A 21,378-nucleotide genomic window follows, 5' to 3' on the forward strand; every position below is an offset into this window, starting at 1 on the left:
TTCCTGGACATCATGATGAGCCGACATTGACCTCACAGCACTGCCTCAGAGCAAACAAGTCATAGGAAGGATCAGATTTATCATTCCTTGTCTGCAGATCTAATACTCATCAAAACCAGTTCAGAGACCAAACAAACCCAACAGAGAAAAGGGGATTTCTGATTTGACAGGTCAAGAGGGTCCCGGGACCTCCAAAATATAGCAAATACTAAACAGTCCAGACTACTGTCTTCGCATGGGGAAGTAGATCTTATATGTCCAGCAACCCTCCTATTCCCCCCTCACATCCACATCCTATTATTGTGTGACCAATACCATCCAAATCATTCTTACTTTCATTTCCCAAAGTTATCCGTCTACAAGGAGACCTGTATAGATCACATGATGGCACCAATGAGGATGGAGGAGGACCGGAGTCACATGACTGAGAAGATACTAAACCTCACCCTGGAGATCATCTACCTGCTGACCGGAGAGGTGAGGAGGATTTTGGGAGGTCACATGACATCACTCTCATCTCTATTAATAAAACACAGACCTGACCAGAGAGGTGAGGAGGATTCTGGGAGGTCACATGACATCACCCATCTCTATTAATAAAACACAGACCTGACTGGAGAGGTGAGGAGGATTCTGGGAGATCACATGACATCACTCGTACCTCTTAATAAAACACCGACCTGACCGGAGAGGTGAGGAGGATTCTGGGAGGTCACATGACATCACTCATCTCTATTAATAAAACACAGACCTGACCAGAGAGGTGACGAGGATTCTGGGAGGTCACATGACATCACTCTTATCTCTAATAATAAAACACAGACCTGACTGGAGAGGTGAGGAGGATTCTGGGAGGTCACATGACATCACTCTTATCTCTATTAATAAAACACAGACCTGACCAGAGATGTGGGGAGGATTCTGGGAGATCACATGACATCACTCATCTCTATTAATAAAACACAGACCTGACCAGAGAGGTGACGAGGATTCTGGGAGGTCACATGACATCACTCTTATCTCTAATAATAAAACACAGACCTGACTGGAGAGGTGAGGAGGATTCTGGGAGGTCACATGACATCACTCTTATCTCTATTAATAAAACACAGACCTGACCAGAGATGTGGGGAGGATTCTGGGAGATCACATGACATCACTCGTACCTCTTAATAAAACACCGACCTGACCGGAGAGGTGAGGAGGATTTTGGGAGGTCACATGACATCACTCTCATCTCTATTCATAAAACACAGACCTGACCGGAGAAGTGAGGGGGATTCTGGGAGGTCACATGACCACGCTTATCTCTATTAATAAAACAGACCTGACCGGAGAGGTGAGGAGGATTCTGGGAGGTCACATGATATCACTGATCCCTATTAATAAAACACCGACCTGACCGGAGAGGTGAGGAGGATTTTGGGAGGTCACATGACATCACTCTCATCTCTATTCATAAAACACAGACCTGACCGGAGAAGTGAGGGGGATTCTGGGAGGTCACATGACCACGCTTATCTCTATTAATAAAACAGACCTGACCGGAGAGGTGAGGAGGATTCTGGGAGGTCACATGACATCACTCTCATCTCTGTTAATAAAACACAGACCTGACCGGAGAGGTGAGGAGGATTTTGGGAGGTCACATGACATCACTCTCATCTCTGTTAATAAAACACAGACCTGACCGGAGAGCTGAGGAGGATTCTGGGAGGTCACATGACATCACTCTCATCTCTGTTAATACAACACAGACCTGACCGGAGAGGTGGGGAGGATTCTGGGAGGTCACATGACATCACTCTCATCTCTGTTAATAAAACACAGACCTGACCGGAGAGGTGGGGAGGATTCTGGGAGGTCACATGACATCACTCTCATCTCTGTTAATAAAACACAGACCTGACCGGAGAGGTGAGGAGGATTCTGGGAGGTCACATGACATCACTCCTATCTCTATTAACCTCCCTAGCAGTCTGATTATGTCAGTATTTCTGTGCTGAAAGCGGTAAATTTTTTTGCATGGAAATATGTATTTTTTTTATTGTCGGCTGTAATTCTTAGGAATAACTCACTGAAATCTGTCTGGACAAGAGTCTAGTAAACATCCCGGGGAGGATAAAACTTGAAACACAAAATCATAAATAATAATTTAATAAATAATCATAAAAAATAATAATATAATAATAATAATACATTTAATTCAATAATATAATCAAACCAAAAACACTGAAATGTGAAATATAGCGCCAAGTTGGCCCATCGCTGAGCTCAGTCACAGAATCGTTTTCAGTGTCTGATGAGGAATTTCCCCCACCAATCATTATCACTCAATTCTGCAAGTGGTTCTGGTTTACTATTGCTGTTCTCTAGCCGGTCTATAACCACGTCTAACCTAAAGGGACGCTTTTTGGACGCCATGGACGTTTCTCAGTTTCCAGGCAGAAAGAACAGTAAAAATGCAGGCAGGGCGCCAGACAAAGCACTCGGGACACAATGTATGTGAAATGGTTTGATACAGGAATGTTATACTATGTGATTTTAGTGAATGTCACTTTTTGCCATTTTCAAATTTCTCGTACGCCCCGACGCTCGCAGGGGATGGAACCCAGAAAACAGATGACGGCATCCGCCGGAATACATTGCTTGGGACACTGCAGGAGGGACATCGTGGGAGCGGAGGACAAGGTGGGAGATCGAGGGATCACGGAGCAGCGCCACATGGTATTCCCGAGTGTAGCTCGGGGTTACCGCTTGTGGTCCTGAAACCTTACCCTGAGCTACACTCGGGAATACCATCAGGGAGGCTAATAAAACACAGACCTGACCGGAGAGGTGAGGAGAATTCTGGGAGGTCACATGACATCACTCGTATCTCTATTAATAAAACACAGACCTGACCGGAGAGGTGAGGAGAATTCTGGGAGGTCACATGACATCACTCTCATCTCTATTAATAAAACAAAGACCTGACCGGAGAGGTGAGGAGAATTCTGGGAGGTCACATGACGTCACTCTTATCTCTATTAATAAAACACAGACCTGACCGGAGAGGTGAGGAGAATTCTGGGAGGTCACATGACATCACTCTCATCTCTATTAATAAAACAAAGACCTGACCGGAGAGGTGAGGAGGATTCTGGGAGGTCACATGACATCACTCTTATCTCTTAATAAAACACATACCTGACCGGAGAGGTGAGGAGGATTCTGGGAAGTCACATGACATCACTCTTATGTCTATTAATAATACACAGTGTGACGATTGCGATGTCAAATCCCTGCCCCTCTCACCAGACTCATGACCGAAGGACTAGCCAATCTAAAACCGCAATGTCACATGCGTAACAATGCCACGGCCAGCTGCACCCTGCACAACGATTTTCCAACTCACTGGACCACAAATCGATGTACCAGCAGCCTGAGCGCAATTGTTACTGGGTCAGGTTAATTACGCAATTAACCCTTCACACTGCCACCACCTCCTTTTTGTACAGAGAAAGAGGAAACTTGACAATATCAGCAATAACACTAGGGTGGTTGAAATAATCATCTGTATACCACTGTCACCGCAGGCAGGTTATACAGAGGGTTAAACAACATTGCTTGGGACACTGCAGGAGGGACATCGTGGGAGCGGAGGACAAGGTGGGAGATCGAGGGATCACGGAGCAGCGCCACATGGTATTCCCAAGTGTAGCTCGGGGTTACCGCTTGTGGTACTGAAACCTTACCCTGAGCTACACTCGGGAATACCATCAGGGAGGTTAATAAAACACAGACCTGACCGGAGAGGTGAGGAGGATTCTGGGAGGTCACATGACATCACTCTTATCTCTTAATAAAACACAGACCTGACCGCAGAGGTGAGGAGGATTCTGGGAGGTCACATGACATCACTCTCATCTCTATTAATAAAACACAGACCTGACCGGAGAGGTGAGGAGAATTCTGGGAGGTCACATGACATCACTCTGATCTCTATTAATAAAACACAGACCTGACCGAAGAGGTGAGGAGGATTCTGGGAGGTCACATGACATCACTCTCATCTCTATTAATAAAACAAAGACCTGACCGGAGAGGTGAGGAGAATTCTGGGAGGTCACATGACGTCACTCTCATCTCTATTAATAAAACACAGACCTGACCGGAGAGGTGAGGAGAATTCTGGGAGGTCACATGACATCACTCTGATCTCTATTAATAAAACACAGACCTGACCGAAGAGGTGAGGAGGATTCTGGGAGGTCACATGACATCACTCTCATCTCTATTAATAAAACAAAGACCTGACCGGAGAGGTGAGGAGAATTCTGGGAGGTCACATGACGTCACTCTTATCTCTATTAATAAAACACAGACCTGACCGGAGAGGTGAGGAGAATTCTGGGAGGTCACATGACATCACTCTCATCTCTATTAATAAAACAAAGACCTGACCGGAGAGGTGAGGAGGATTCTGGGAGGTCACATGACATCACTCTTATCTCTTAATAAAACACATACCTGACCGGAGAGGTGAGGAGGATTCTGGGAAGTCACATGACATCACTCTTATGTCTATTAATAATACACAGTGTGACGATTGCGATGTCAAATCCCTGCCCCTCTCACCAGACTCATGACCGAAGGACTAGCCAATCTAAAACCGCAATGTCACATGCGTAACAATGCCACGGCCAGCTGCACCCTGCACAACGATTTTCCAACTCACTGGACCACAAATCGATGTACCAGCAGCCTGAGCGCAATTGTTACTGGGTCAGGTTAATTACGCAATTAACCCTTCACACTGCCACCACCTCCTTTTTGTACAGAGAAAGAGGAAACTTGACAATATCAGCAATAACACTAGGGTGGTTGAAATAATCGTCTGTATACCACTGTCACCGCAGGCAGGTTATACAGAGGGTTAAACAACACAGTAGCACTCTTCAGCAGCATGAATTCGTAAGTTGCATTAAAGAGCTTTAGAAACAGTTCAACACTTTCAGAAAGTAAGTTTTATTACTAAAAGGTCAAAAGGGTGCAATAAAAATATTTACAAAAAAAAGATGTAACCAATATATATAAATATACAGAGAGCAATAACACAGCAAAGAGACAACAGAAAGAAGTTTAGGTAGAGAAGTACTAGCCAAAAAGCCTTGTGTTAAGCAGCTTCAAGTCTCATGAGACAAAAAGGATTTCTTATCTCTACTGCTAGTTTCGATGTTAAAAGCAGGAGACTCTTCTCTCACCCACACTCCAAGCATAACAGCCTTTTTCTAGCAAATCCCAGCAGGGTGTCTCTTTGGAGTAGTAACCAATGGTCTCCTTTTGGGGAGGGGTGTTGGGTGGAGACCTAAGTTACAACCAGAATCTCTCCTAGCTAATATTTTGGCTCATAACTTTTCCTAGGTACATTTGCCGGCCTGGTCACTAGTATATTAATACTCAGCCGCATCTGCGGAATGGTTAGAGATGAAACATGAAATATGCACTTGAATGGTTCAAGAGATATACTTTTCTGTTTTTCTCTGTATGTCAGCTAAGGGGTATCACATACCAGGAGAATGGCCTCAATCTGAGCCTTCCGAATATAGGCTCCATGTTTAGGTAGTTATGTCCTACGTGAAGATATCAACTTATATGTAAAGTGAGTTTTTAAAAGTAAGTCTGTTTTTACAACCCCTTGGAAGGTCTTTTGAAGTTCAGTGAGGGACTCAGTTTATACTTTTACGATGTGCCAGATTGCACAGTTTCTTAGACAGCTAGGCACCCAGCTCATAAGGTTTTATAGCTCGGAGCTTCTGCTGTGCTTTGGCTGCCTGTGACCCTTCTCATCACTCAGGCCACATGTCACCCCACAGCGAGGGAGGGGGAAGAGAGATCTACAAGATGGAGGGGGTAGCCTGCCTTGAGAGTTAGAAATTGTATAACATAGAAAATTCTTAACAAAATGGGGGGCCGCGTCCATCTCTGTGTGCACAATTGCTACACACAGACCCGACCGGAGAGGTGAGGAGGATTCTGGGATTCTAACATGATATTCCTATTGGTTCCTCAATACAGAGATTTCCTCTTCTGAAGTCAGGTGATCATATGACCATCACAGTGCCTCCATGTGACTCCCTAAACCCTGAGAGAGACAACATGCAGAAGATTCTAGAAGTCACCAAGAAGATGATGGAGCTGCTGACAGGAGAGGTGAGCGGTGCCGGGAATTCTGGGACATTCTCCAGTAACAGACAAGGGATGTGTCTGGATGGTGACTGTATCATTGTGTGTGTCAGGTTCCTATAAGGTGTCAGGGTGTCACTGTCTATTTCTCCATGGAGGAGTGGGAGTATTTAGAAGGACACAAGGATCTCTACAAGGACGTCATGATGGACAATCAGCCGCCCCTCACATCACCGGGTAAGAGGAGACTTTATTGTAAAGGAGAGAGCAGTACGGAGGATCCACCTAGATCCCCCATCATCTGATAAACACATAGAAACAATGGATTCAGTCAGTGTGTGTGTTTCCTACAGATGGATCCAGTCATGGGAACCCACCAGAGAGATGTCCCCGTCCTCTGTATTCCCGGGATTCCACACAGGAAGGTCACACCATCCCTCACCATCATCAGGTAGATGATTGACAATTATTGGTAGTTGTGATTTATACACAGCATGTTTGTTACAATGAATGTTTTATTATATCTTTCAGAGTGGAATCCTCGGGGATGATAATATTGATGTTAAAGAAGAGTATAAAGAGGAGGATGAGGAGTATGGAGTGATGGAGGAGTTTTCAGAAGGACACAAGGAGATGATGGAGCCACCTAATACCAGGAACCCACCAGAGAGATGTCCCCGTCCTCTGTATTCCCGGGATTCCACACAGGAAGGTCACACCATCCCTCACTATTACAAGGTTGGTGGGATGGAGCATCTAGAACATGGACTCATAGAGACAATTTGTGGATTTTTTAATGTGACCTTACATTTTACAGATGATATTCTCTCTCATTTCCTTGATTTAGAGTGGAGATCCAATCGATATAGAATTTGAGGTGAAAGCAGAAGAAGAAGAGGCGTATGTGAGGGATGATCAGCAGTCTATGGAGGAGGATGGAATAACGGGGACATTTATAGAGGAGGACACTCCTACAGAGATCAGCACAGGTGGGTCATGAACACTAAATCCATTCCTCCACCCATACTGCTCACTGATTGGTCCAGAGTAGGGCGGGGACTGGGTGATATCAGCCTGTAATCCCCTGGTCACTTTCCTGAGCTGTGTTCCCCGTCCTGTATTCCTGGATTTCTCTCGGATAATCTTCCTTCTCTGTGCTGCAGACACAATTTATGTCTCTAGACTGGATTTATGGAGGTTCTGGGGTTCAGCTGGCAGAAAAATGTTGGTTTTTACTCTAAGCATTGCATAATGTAGGCACCCAGGACATGTGACTGGGGTCTCCTGCCTTGTGCCTGACTCCTCCAGGGTTCCTTGCTCTGTTATCTGCTGGCTGTGCCGGGTGGAGGGATATGTCTGTAGTGTCTCAGCCCCAAGTCACTGAGTGCAGTCTCAGGAGATGGGAGGCAGCGGTGTGGGATCTCTGCAACTTGTCTAGTGTAGGCATTTAAAGTGGTTGTAAACCCTCCATATACCCAGAGAAGTGACCGGCCTCAGGTGATACACAGAGATGAAAAAAAATCCTCCTACATACGTTGTACCTGTGTATCTGTAGCACTTTCTTCTCTATATTTGTTCAAAGTCTAGAATATTTACAGATTGTCTGAGAAGTCAGAAAAAAGGGGGCAGAGAGCTGAAGTCACTCTCTTCAGAGCTCAGTGAAATGAGCTCTGAGAAACAATTGATGGGAAGGGACACACTTCCTTCACACAGGAACAGAGCTGAGGCTGTCAATCAGAGGCTATGTGCTGGAGCTCCCTCCCCTGTCATCTTTTTTTTTTCTTGGTGTCAGGAAGATTTGTTAGAAGTGACTCAGCTGCTGATCGCAGAGGAAGGAGACAGCAGACAGAAATGACTCTTATTGCTCTGGAGTGAGACAAGTACACACTGTAGAGGGATATGCCTTGTTCATATTCCATGTCTGAGGGTTACAACCACTGTAAGTGATCTCTGATTACTAAACACCAATTTGATGTGATCCTTACACTATTTATTAGTGTGGCCCCCTTGTCCTGAATAGAGGTACTATGTGGGTTTAGTTTGTGGCTGGGCTGTACTTGGCTCAGGCTGATTGTATAGTTCTTCACTTGGTTTCTCCCTAAGTTTAGGTTGTCTTGTGATGTCTCACTGTGGCCAGTAGATGTCACTGCTATCACTGGACATAGGATGAGATTTCACCAACCACTTGCCCTCAGGATTTACCCCCTTTAATGACCTCTTTTTGCTACTCAGCGCTGCTTTAATTCAACTGATAATTGTGCGGTCATGCAATGCTGCACCCAAATGAAATTTACGTCCTTTTTTCACACAAATAGAGCTTTCTTTCGGTGTAATTTGATCATCTGTGCACTTTTTATTTTTCACACTATATATAAAAAAAGACCAAAAATTTTGAAGAAAAACAATATTTTTTACTTTCAGCTATAAAAAATATATAGTAAACTATAAAGTTTTAGTTATAAATTTAGGCCAAAATGTATTCTGCTCCATGTTTTTGGTAAAAAAATCCCAATAAGTGTATATTGATAGCTTTGTGTGATAGTTATAGCGTCTACAAACTATGGGATAGATAATGGAATTTACGCCATTTTTTGCTATACAGCGCTGTGCTAGTTTAACAGACAATTGCGCGGTCATGCAATACGGTACATAAATGAAAGTTACATCCTTTTTTTCCCACAAATTGAGCTTTCTTTCGGTGGTATTTAATCGCCTGTGCGTTTTTTTTATTTTTTGCGCTATAAAAAAAGGCTGACAATTTTGAGAAAAAAAAACAATATTTTGGACTTTTTGCTATAAAACATGTCCAGTAAAAAAATTTAAAAATCAAATTTAGTCATAAATTTCTACCAAAATGTATTCTGCGACATGTCTTTGCTTAAAAATAATCCCAATACGTGTAAATTAATTGGTTTATGTGAAAGTTATAGCGTCTACAAATGGCGGGAAAGATACTGGGATTTTTATTTTTAATTATACTAATAATGGAACTTATTGCGGTGATCAGCGATTTATGACAGTGATCAGCGACTTATGGCGGGACTGCGGCAGACATTTTGACATAGGGGGGAAATGACTTGGGGTCACTGACATCCCCAGTGACACCAATACAGTGATCAGTGCAAAAAAAACCACTGACCCTGTACTAATGGCACTGGGGAGGAAGGGGTTAACATTTTTTAGGTAATGAAAGGGTTAACTGTGAGGGGAGTGTTTTACTAGGGGGCGGGGGTGTGTACTTCACAGGAACACACTGATCCCTAGAGATAAAGTCTGCTCTCAGGTTCAGCGTGTTTGGAACTGACAGATAGCAGAGCTGCAACGTAAACACTGCAGCCCTGCTATCTGTCAGTGATTACTTGTAATCACCGGCACCCCGTGGGAAATGACCTGCCTGGAGCTGGTGACAGACACCCGCTGCCACGATCGGCGGGTAGGGTAGGGCGGGAACACGCCTCACGCGCGCCCCTTACCCGTTTTGCACAGCGACGTTAAAAGACGGCATTGTGCGTACAGGTGCCGCCCTGCTGCAGTAACAACACTGTGGGAGGGTCGGCAAGCGGATAAACCACAAATGTCCCATATTATAGCTTACCAATCATTGGATGTGGAGGCTGCTTTCCTTTTCTTTGGCTTCTTTCCCTGTGTTCACCTGGTGATCTGGCCAGTAACACACCTTCTGTATTAGAGCGCCCCCACTGTGGAGACAGCAGCATGGTCAGTCTGGGGGCAGGAGGGTGTTAGATGTACTAGCAGATTTAAAAACAGTAACTAATTGAAGCCAAACTCCAGCTCACACTTCATAATCAGTTTCATCAAACAGGTTTTTCTTTTTGGGATAAAAGTTTTACATGAATAAATAAAAGCTGATCATTATAAGCCCCCTGTCAGTGGTAAATGGTCTTTATAAAACAACAGATTTACTGGCTAGATCACCAGATAAATATAGAAGAAAACTAATACTGTATAGTCCTAACTTTTGTATCCTATATAAGTTGGACATTACATAGGTCTTAATTATTTTACACCCATTTCCTCCCAGCTGGACATTTTATATCGGATGATGTGATTGGAGCACAGACTTTTACATGGTGATAATAATGTGATAACATCCTCCAACTTTGGGCCCTTAAACAGAAAGTGATAATGAGGGAGGAGTCAATACCCCAATGATGGTGGTCTTCAGGATCAGTCCAGTCTTCATCTTGGTTGTTCTCCCCCCATCCTCACTCTCTGACCTCTGGTGGGGCTCAGCCCCGCTGTTCTTCATGACTAAATCATGGACTAAATAAGGAAGTGCAGTACTTCTTGTGTTGGGAAGATGGCGATGAGTGATAGAGGGGGTGGGGACCCTCGTCCTATAATCCCCTCATCACTGTCCCTCCTATAAAAGACAGTTCTGGTTGTTTCCTCACTCTCTGACTAAGGTCCATGAATAAAGAAATGACCTGGTAGGAGATCAGAGGAGCCATTTCCTAGTTCCCTTGAGGGTGGAATTGTAAGCTCCTCAGAGACCAAGCTGCCTGATGTGGGCGGAGTCCTGGTTTGGGGGAACCAATCAGCTCCTGTCTAGTAATCCTCTTTGTCTTTGTATTTTAGTCCATGGCCGGGAGATGAGGAAAACCTCCGAGGATTGTCTCACTTTGTCTCCAGACTGGAAAGTAGAAGATGAGGACATCACACAGTATAGTCCAGGAGAAAACCCGACTCCCTCCAATGTCCATCCGGCACCACCCAGTGTAGATGGACCATCGGATTCCTCGTATCCTGAGGAACCTCAGACTGTGCGGGACCGGGCTAGCCTTCCAACAGGGAAGCGATTCTCCTGTACTGAGTGTGGGAAGGGTTTCTGTTCTAAGTACAATCTTAATGTGCATAAAATATGTCACACGGGGGAAAAGCCGTATTCCTGTCCTGAGTGCGGGAAATGTTTTTCAGTGAAGTCCCATCTTTCCAGACATCAGAGATCCCACACGGGGGAGAAGCCATATTTGTGTCCTGAGTGTGGGAAATGTTTTTCAGCGAAGTCCCATCTTTCCAGGCATCAGAGATCCCACACGGGGGAGAAGCCATATTCCTGTTCTGAGTGTAGGAAATGTTTTTCAGATAAGTCCAGTCTGTACACACATCAGAGATCTCACACAGGGGAGAAGCCATATTTCTGTTCTGAGTGTGGGAAATGTTTTTCAAAGAAGCCCAATCTTTATTATCATCAGAAATTGCACACAGGAGAGAAGCCATATTCCTGTCCTGAGTGTGGGAAATGTTTTGTAGTAAAATCAAAACTTGTCAGACATCAGAAGTCTCATGTGGTTGAAAAGCAATTTTCCTGTCTTGATTGCGGGAAATGTTTTTCAGAGAAGTCCAGTCTTTACACACATCAGAGGTCTCACACGGGAGAGAAGCCACTTTCCTGTCCTGAGTGAGGGAAATGTTCCTGTTAGAAGCCTTCCATAACCTAATATCTGCTTATTGACATTACTAACATATGTATGAATGTGTTGGATCTTTTCTCTACATTCTAGTAACATGGTAGTAATTAGTCATGAATTGGTTTGCTAGCTTTCCTCCCCCATCTCTGTGGGTAGGAGCTAAAGTTTCACTAATAGAGATTTGTAAGAATCTACTTGATACATGTTAAGCATACACATTTTATACTGTAATATTTCTTGATTAGGATATTTATATATGATATAACTTTTATATTAAGAATATTTTTAGGAAATATTTTATATATATATATATATATATATATATATAGTATATACAGTATGTGTAACACATCCCATCCCCCCTGACTGATGGAATGTCAGTGAAGTTTTGATTAGAGGTCCCAAGGATTCATTTTCAGACTCTCTCCTAGGGGAGGGGAGAAGACTGAAGGTTTGTTCTATACATCTGTCACCAGATATTATTGTGGGACTATAAGAACCAGAGAGGAAAACCAGCCAACTTTTAGGAGAAGGTGGGGGCTGAATTGCTCCTTTATAGAGCAGAACAAAGACTTTTTGGTGGCACACTTTTTAGAAGCTGGGCTAAGGAGCCTACAGATTCATACTACACAAACAATTTTACATACAATTTGTATCTCAAGAACATAACTCTATTTTTTGGACATTATCTAAACATTTTGTATTCCAATATTTTATTTCTAATTGTATGCAATATTATTATTAAACACATTTTTGAGTTTATGAAAGAGTTGGAAGGACTTTCTATTTTGGACTTTTCTCATCAATACAAGTTAACAAAACATCGAGAAAATCTGGTATTTTACAGTGGCGAGTCAGACCAGTTTGATTTTTTTCGAATATCGATCGTTTTTTACTTTTTTTATCCTTCACCTTGATGAGAGAGAAGATTGCTGCAAGGTCAGCAAAATATGAAGTCAAGCTTTCAGGAGAAATAAAAGCCTTCAGCAGATGACCCTTTGGCATAATCGAAATCAGCCTAGAATCAGAATTGGTGAGAATTTTGTGCAGATGCAAGAAAACGCTGTTCCTTGGTGATGTAATTTCCCACCAAGAGAGAAAAGGAACGTTACATGAAGAAAGACCTTCTTAATCGGTAAGTAATGGATTTTATCGATGAATTATCTAGAGAGAGTAAATTAGAATTCCAAAATCTGTCTAAATTTGTTAAAGATGATGAACTTTGGCGGTACATGTATAATGAGTGCTTACAGGCTAATATTAACATAGAAAAATCTAGGTTTTCCTTTAAGAAATTGAGCAAACAAGTTAGAAATGTAATGAAGTTAGTTAATGTTTTTAACGCCATGATTTTGGAGGTTCCTAGGATTGCTGCTTGTGTAAAGAATAAGTCAGAGGAAGATAACTGTGTATGTGCTAATTGCCAGACTTTGAGCAAACAGTTAACCTGCAAAGTGCAATTCAAACGAAAGACATTCAGCTTTCTGAACTACAGAATGATATTGTGACGGAGGATAGGCAGGACAGAACACACAAAGCAGATGGCAAACACACAAAGCTTTATTAAAGCAAATGACAGTCACTCAGTTGGGGTCTGCAGGGAGCGTGGCAGTACCCGGTATGGGGAAGAAGCAAGGAGAGGGATCAAAACAGTTGTAATCGGATCCCAGGGGCAAAGTTAGAGTCTCTACAACAATTTGTAATCCAAGCAGGGAAATGGGGATAGAGTACAGGAACAGTTCAGGGGAATAAAACGGGTGCATACACTCACGGCTCCGGCAGGGATGCCCGGAATCACAGCAGACGACAGCCAGGGGACAGTGGGTGGTAATTCTCCCCCACATCCCTAGTTATTGCAGAGTGGCAGCGGGGGTTAATTCACCCAGTATCAGGCTCTTGCAGAGTGGCCGTGAGAGTCTTGCCGCAGCGGAGACCTCTCAGCGGCTGTGCAGCAGAACGAACAACCAGGGAGCCCAGCATCGGCCTTCTTAAGCCGATGCAGGACGCTCCTTGGTCATCCTGGCAACCGTATGTGGTGTGCCTCATCACCTGGCAACGAGGCATGCCCCCCTTGACAAGGGCCGAGCTCTCGAGAGTGCTGCCTTTGTCTGTTGGTATCTGCAAGCGCAGGAACTTTTGTGCCCGCATTGCAGATGCCGGGGCTGTGCGGTGTCAGGCTGACTGCTGTGGCCCGGAACATCCCTAAGGGAGGTTCGCACCTCTCCATGGAGAGGTGTGAACCTCTCTGTGGAAAACTATCTTCTTCCCTCCGGCCCAGCTGGATGGGGGAATATAAGTGACAGGGGTGACAGGAGTCACACCTCTTATCCTGAGCAGCCCGGCTTCAAAGGACCACGACAGGATGAGAGGTGGAGGGGGATGAAGGTGAGCTAAGGGGGGAGCGGGACATCTGTCACACCATGACTGATATAAAAAGAATTTGTGTAAATACTAGCCAGAGGCAAGGCAGACAAAAATCTTTAATAGCAGACATCCAGTTTATAGAAGATGATCTGCAGGATCATGAAGCAATGCTTAAGGGAAAATGAATGGATAAAGCTGCAGAACTTAATCTTAAGATCCTTGATCAGCTCATGAAAATTTTGAAGGATATGCCAGCCTATGACATGAAAGCGGATGCTTTTCATAATACAGAAGTTTTTGAAATTATGGTGATGAACATTTCACAGGCAGACCTAGGGTCTCAGAGCAGACAGGAAATACTATTATTGTAAATGATTTAGTCATTTGAAAAGAGATTGTGTTCAATATGTATTAGATTTACAAAGAAAAACTTTGGAATTAGAAAGTGAAAATACAATTTCTGAACAATCTGCTCCTCCATGTTCCAACAATAGTCTGTCTGAGTTGCCTTATGCCTCAGAAGTCAAAGAGATCAGTTCACTGAGTGTCAACAACAGCTTGAACAATATGGTACACAGTGCTGTTGTCATTAATAGGAATTGTTTATTGCCATTTCCAAAATTAGAGTCAGGATCAAATTGAGATTCTTCTCCTTTACCGGTAGAATATGTTGCTCCAATTTTATTGGATGAAAGTGGAAGGCCATATGTACAGGGTGTATTGAATGGCAGGAACATAATGTTTTTAGTAGGTACATAAAACATAAACATAAATTACCTGTAAATGCCAATTCTCCAAAATGCAATTTACTTGATTTTAGTGGAAAATGTAGTTTAGTTGCGAGGAAAGTTTCTAATGTGACTTTTGAGATTCCAGGATTTCTGAAAACTAACAGAAACATCTGATATTGTCATGGTGCCCAGAACATTCTTGGTATTGATGTGATTAGTAAACTCAATTTGATAATTGATTTATGTACTTCAACGTTATGGAGAGATCCATCTAGGCCCAAATCAACGTTAATTGATTCTTCCATGTAGAGTAATGTTGGAAGTATTTGTACAGCAACTGCTGACATGTCTTCAGATCATAAATGGCCCCATACAGGAACCAATCTTGAATTGGAACAATTGGTTAGATCACATAAAGATCTTTGAAGTCAAAGCAAAAATGATGCAGGTTTGTTTAAAGATTTTGAAGCTGACATTGAAGGTAGAGACCCTAAGCCTCAACCTCAATACAAATTGCCATTAGAATCAATGAATCCAATTTCTTCCATTATAGATGAGTTTTTACAGCAAGGAATTTAAAGAAAGTACAATCAGTGGTGAATAATTGTATTTGGCCTATCAAGAAAGCTGATAATTCATATTCTTTATCAGTTGATTTCAGGATCACCTCCGACAAACACTGGGAAAAGAACGTTCTGACGTCAACATCGAGTAGCCCACGCCCAACACGTTTCGTCACCACAACGTCATCAAGGGGCGGAGGTGATCCGCGGTGAGCGGGGATCGTTCATCACCTCATTGCTGTGCATTGCTGTTTAAGCTGGTGTCTGTCTGGACACCTTTTTTGTGAGTTGTTTGAGCTTTTATTAAATTTACATATGTTTTAAACGTACTGCACCATCATGCTTTTTCCTTTGTCCCTGAGTGTGATTCATGCATATATGGAGGTATGGAATTAAATGGAGAGACTCATCATGAGATCCTTGGCTGCAGAGTATTGCTTTTGGTAGTGATACATTATCCCTCCTACTGTTCACCATTATTGATTACCTGGACGTGATTAAGAATTACCACATCTAATATCTGGACATCGTTCATTCACCACTCCCAGAGCACAAGTGCTATTGCTGCTCTATAATTTGATCAGCATATAGCTCTGGTGAGTTCATTTAATTCATTTGGTGGTGGATTATTCACAGTGTTATGAAGTCACAGAGAATATTTAGATTTTGTTTTGGACACTAGTTTATTTTGGACACTTAATATATGGTGAGATATATATATATATATATATATATATAAAAATTTTTTTAGCGCATACCCTTATGAGATTTTGTTCACTTTGCCAAATTAATTGTTTGTATATATAATTTTTTTTGGTGGGTGTTGCTGCTGACACATAGTTTATTATTTTTAGAGATGAGCGAATCGAACCAGGCGAAGTGGAATTCGATTCGAATTTCAGGAAAAATTCGATTCGTGTTGAATCCGAATATTAGCCTACTTCGGGTGCGCGAATCGGATTTTTCCCGATCAGCCGGCAAAAGTGTCCCTGCAGAGAGCTCCGCTATTTCTGACAGTTCTCTGACAGTTCCTTCACATGTACAGCAGTTGAAACATTGTATCTATTTGTTTCCATTTAGGATACAGATGTTTTTATTCGGAAACAGATACAATGTTTCAACCGCTGTAAATGTGAAAGTCAGAGAACTGTCAGAAATAGAGGAACTCTGCAGATACACTTTTTGCCGGTTTGGAATTATTCTTATTTTCATCCTACTTCTTCTTCTTCTTCTTCATCCTCATCCTCAGAAGAAGAAGAAGAGGATGAGGATGAAGAAGAAGAAGAAGAAGTAGGATGAAAATAAGAAGAATTCCAAGCCGGCAAAAAGTGTATCTGCAGAGCTCCTCTAAGTGTATCTGCAGAATAGAGGAGCTCTGCAGATACACTTTTTGCCGGCTTGGAATTCTTCTTATTTTCATCCTACTTCTTCTTCTTCTTCTTCCTCTTCATCCTCATCCTCTTCTTCTTCTTCTTCTGAGGATGAGGATGAAGAAGAAGAAGAAGAAGTAGGATAAAAATAAGAATTCCAAGCCGGCAAAAAGTGTATCTGCAGAGCTCCTCTATTCTGCAGATACACTTAGAGGAGCTCTGCAGATACACTTTTTGCCGGCTTGGAATTCTTCTTATTTTCATCCTACTTCTTCTTCTTCTTCATCCTCATCCTCTTCTTCTTCTTCTGAGGATGAGGATGAAGAAGAAGAAGTAGGATGAAAATAAGAAGAATTCCAAGCCGGCAAAAAGTGTATCTGCAGAGCTCCTCTATTCTGCAGATACACTTAGAGGAGCTCTGCAGATACACTTTTTGCCGGCTTGGAATTCTTCTTATTTTCATCCTACTTCTTCTTCTTCTTCCTCTTCATCCTCATCCTCTTCTTCTTCTTCTGAGGATGAGGATGAAGAAGAAGAAGAAGAAGAAGTAGGATGAAAATAAGAAGAATTCCAAGCCGGCAAAAAGTGTATCTGCAGAGCTCCGCTAAGTGTATCTGCAGAGCTCCGCTATTTCTGACAGTTCTGTGACATTCCCTCCATACAGCGGTTGAAACATTGTATCTATTTGTTTCCATTTATGGAAACAAATAGATACAATGTTTCAACCGCTGTATGGAGGGAATGTCACAGAACTGTCAGAAATAGGCTATTTCTGACAGTTCTGTGACATTCCCTCCATACAGAGGTTGAAACTCCTTCTTCTCATCCTTCTCCTTCTTCTCATCCTTCTCCTTCTTCTCATCCTTCTCCATCTTCTCATCCTTCTCCTTCTCCTTCTTCTCATCCTTCTCCTTCTTCTCATCCTTCTCCTTCTTCTCATCCTTCTTCTCATCCTTCTCCTTCTTCTCATCCTTCTTCTCATCCTTCTCATCCTTCTCCTTCTTCTCATCCTTCTTCTTCTTCTCATCCTTCTTCTTCTTCTCATCCTTCTCCTTCTTCTCATCCTTCTTCTCATCCTTCTTCTCATCCTTCTCCTTCTTCTCATCCTTCTCCTTCTCCTTCTTCTCATCCTTCTCCTTCTTCTCATCCTTCTCCTTATCCTTCTCCTTCTTCTCATCCTTCTCCTTCTCCTTCTTCTCATCCTTCTCCTTCTTCTCATCCTTCTCCTTCTCCTTCTTCTCATCCTTCTCCTTCTTCTCATCCTTCTCCTTCTTCTCATCCTTCTCCTTCTCCATCTTCTCATCCTTCTCCTTCTTCTCATCCTTCTCCTTATTCTCATCCTTCTCCTTCTTCTCATCCTTCTCCTTCTCCTTCTTCTCATCCTTCTCCTTCTTCTTCTTCTCATCCTTCTCCTTCTCCTTGTCCTTCCTCATCTCCAAGGGCATTTAAATTAAAGGTACAGTGTTCTGCACTAATTTAAAGGCTCTCTGAAGCCTAGAAACCCTTTTAATAAGTTAAATTCGTAGCGAATTAATTCGCATCGAATCGAATTTCTTCCTCAAATTCGGCGAATCAGCCGAATCGAATTTTTGAATAATTCGCTCATCTCTAATTATTTTAAATAGTGTGGCGCTTTTTCTATTTATTTTGTGAAGTAAATCATTGTAAAGATTTTATACCCAATTTTGCAGGAAAGTCTAGATCATTATTTGATCGTTTGAGACAAAAACATGGTGTGTTTGATCAATGGGATCAAACTGAGAAAGAAGCCTTTGAACTATTGAAAAGAGATCTGCAGAATGCTACTACATTGAGTACTGCTGAGTTTTGTAGTAAAATTCCTTTTGTTTTAGAAACCAATGTTTGTAACCAATAATGCAATCTCAGCAACTTTGTCACAATTAAAAGAAGGTGATCAGAAAATAATAGGTTTCTTCTCAAGAACTTTGACAAATATGGAAAAAAACTTTGATGCACATATGAAAAAATTGTTAAGTGTTTTCTTTGCAGTCAAGGTAACTGAAAACATTGTGAGATCTAGTAAGATCATATTACAGACACCTGATTCATCACTGAAACTCCTACAGGAAGATGGTTCCACAGAAAATTATCATGAAAATGATCCTATATGGTACAAAACACTGTCATCCAAACACATACAGATAGATGTAACAAAAAGACATTTTCAGGAAAACATACCAACACATGTTTGTACAGCTGTAGGTGAGAAGTTTGTACCTCATGTTTTCAGCATAAGAAGTGAGAAAAGTTTTAAACCAGTATGTATTACTGCAGATCAGTACAATACTACAAGAAGTAAGTCAACACAAAAAACAGTTACGCATATTTCCAATTTTATAGAGATAAGAACAAAGGCAGTCCTTTGTCATCTCTGGGTAGATACAAAACCTTTCTTTGTTTTTGAAACCAAGGTTTTGAATCATGACCAATAATGGAGATGTAGCGTCCTGTTATATTTAAATTCACAGAACATTTGTAGAAGAATTTAGGCCATTTTAGGAAAAATAGAACACTACAAGTCAATAAGAAATGTTATAATAAAAATATGTCTTCCATGTCATGACTAGAAATGTTTGTGATTGTGATATGTGATATTAACAGATAAATGTAAGAGGATTAACCAATGTAAAATGATCAATGCCAAAATAATGATACTGCATTTCTGTTACAGGAAATGACTTAAGAGTAACTGCTAAAAGAAAACTCAAATATTTCTAAACCTTTCAGATGATAGTACATTTACCAAAAAGGAAATCTATTCTGGAAGAAGCTTTGCAAAAATAATTCACTCATCATAGTTTTTGTTGTCTTTTTATGTTCAATAAAGTTATTTTAACTTTACAGAGCGCTAGAAGAAGACAAGAATTCTCAAGGCATCTCATAGAGGAAGAACTTATAAAACAATTGACTTTTGACTACTGATGAAATAATTCATTCGTCAGATATATTGTTTTTTTGTGTGTACATTTTATTTTGACATGATTTGTTTACCATATCAAGATGAGATCAGTTTTCACACAAACATTTACAATCACACACTATGTACTTTCAGAAGTGAAAGGGTTAAACTTTTGTTACAACAGAGTCACTCTAATTAGTCAGAACATCTGTTGTTAATTAAGCTAGAGATAAGTTTTCCTAAGGTACATATAGAAAAACTGAGACAGCTTTACATTGTTTTGTTTTTTCAAAAAATATTTTTATTAGAAGAAAGAAGGCATAACAGTGCATATACAGTTATGGAACCAAATCGGAACAAAACACAGCATGTCGCCTCCCGTTTCGCAGATGGGTCAAAGCTTAAAAAGCAATACAGATCAGAATGGTGTAAGATATTATGACAACATAATATTACAGTCCAGCAAATATACAGAGTATAGGAGATAAGCATTGAGATAGATTGTCTTCTGACCTATGAGCAGGTTTCTATATCAGGGAGTGTGAAATGTTGAGTAAGAACAGCACATGATGTTGTGTCTGTTATGTTTCGTGTGTCCATGGATTGGATATTTGAGTTAAGTGGAGTATAGCACACCTGTTTGAAGATCAATGCTCTGTATTGTTTGTGATATATAAGTGATAGGATTTGGATACAGGTGTGAACTAGAGAACGGACAGAGAGGGGGTTAGTTAGAGAAGGGTATGTAGGGTAGTATAGTGGGAAAGGTAAGTATATAGGATAGAAAGGAGGAAAAGGAGAGAAAGAAAGAAGAGAAAAAAAAGGGGGGGAGGGGAGGGCTTTGGGTAAGATAAAACGGGGAAGTAGAGTGTATACTTGTGGATAAATGGCTCACTTCATGTTGAATGAGTCGTGCTAGAAAGATAGACATATAGCTTAAGACGTGGTGTGTATGAAGACAGTCAAGAGGGCAAAACATGGGTTAAATGTCCAAGAGGATAAGCCGTGGTGATAGACCAAGGCACGTCCAGACGTGTAGCAAGTGGTATCTTGGAATACATTGTTATATGTATATTTAAAAAAAAAACATTTGATAACATGAATGAATTGAAGTTAGGGAACATATGTTATGGTTAAATGTTCATAAGGTAATTTGAAAAGATGTATGGATTATAGAACTGTGTGCTACACATATATTTTGGAGGGAAAATATGAAACATCTATTTTTTAAGTGACATACATACTTTAAAGTATTGTGCTATAATATTACATTTATTAAGGGGATAAATTATTTGGTGAAAGGAAAATAACAAGGGTAAAAATATTTTTATGTGATACAATACAAAAGGTTTATCAAATAATTCATTTTCCCATTATAGAATCAAGTTGAATATATGTTCAGATCAGTTATCTTAAGATCTAAAAACGCATGAATGGATACGAAAGTGACTAGAATGTGTATAAATGGATTAAGATAAGGAAAATGATTAAGATCTGATAAATCGATCATTTTGAGGGAAATGTTAGAAGCTTTCCTTAACCTAATATCTAATATCTGCTTATTAACAGTACTAACATAAGTATGGATGAGTTGGATCTTAGTAGGATAATTGAGTTGTTATATTTCTATTTGTTCTAGATTGGGAAAAGTAAGATAAATAGACTTTATATAGTCTGTGAATATATATATGTGGAGATGTATATATATATATATATATATATATCTTGGGTTTTTTCTCTACATTCTAGCAACATGTGGTAGTAATTAGTCTAGCTATCCCTCCCCCATCTCTGTAAGCTAAAGTTTCACTCAGACTCTGAGGGGAGGGA

The 21,378-nt window shown here is 41.2% G+C and overlaps 1 protein-coding gene across 1 annotated transcript; it reads left to right on the top strand.

The window, feature by feature from the left end:
- The first annotated feature begins 10,730 nt into the window (after positions 1-10,730).
- Positions 10,731-15,587, top strand: LOC149461895 (uncharacterized). The gene is made up of 2 exons (XM_089677691.1): positions 10,731-12,735; positions 15,347-15,587. The coding sequence occupies exon 1, from the start codon at positions 10,782-10,784 to the stop codon at positions 11,592-11,594; it is 813 nt and encodes a 270-aa protein (XP_089533817.1). The 5' UTR covers positions 10,731-10,781; the 3' UTR covers positions 11,595-12,735; positions 15,347-15,587.
- Positions 15,588-21,378: the final 5,791 nt, after the last annotated feature.

Source organism: Staurois parvus, unplaced genomic scaffold (genome assembly GCF_062004578.1).
Source record: "Staurois parvus isolate SC_StPar_1 unplaced genomic scaffold, SC_StPar_1.0 ptg000191l, whole genome shotgun sequence".
Classification (NCBI taxonomy): Eukaryota; Metazoa; Chordata; class Amphibia; order Anura; family Ranidae; genus Staurois; species Staurois parvus.

Bases quoted from the DNA above. Each gene is read 5' to 3' on its own strand.
- LOC149461895 (XM_089677691.1), top strand. From the start codon at position 10,782: ATGAGGAAAACCTCCGAGGATTGTCTCACTTTGTCTCCAGACTGGAAA.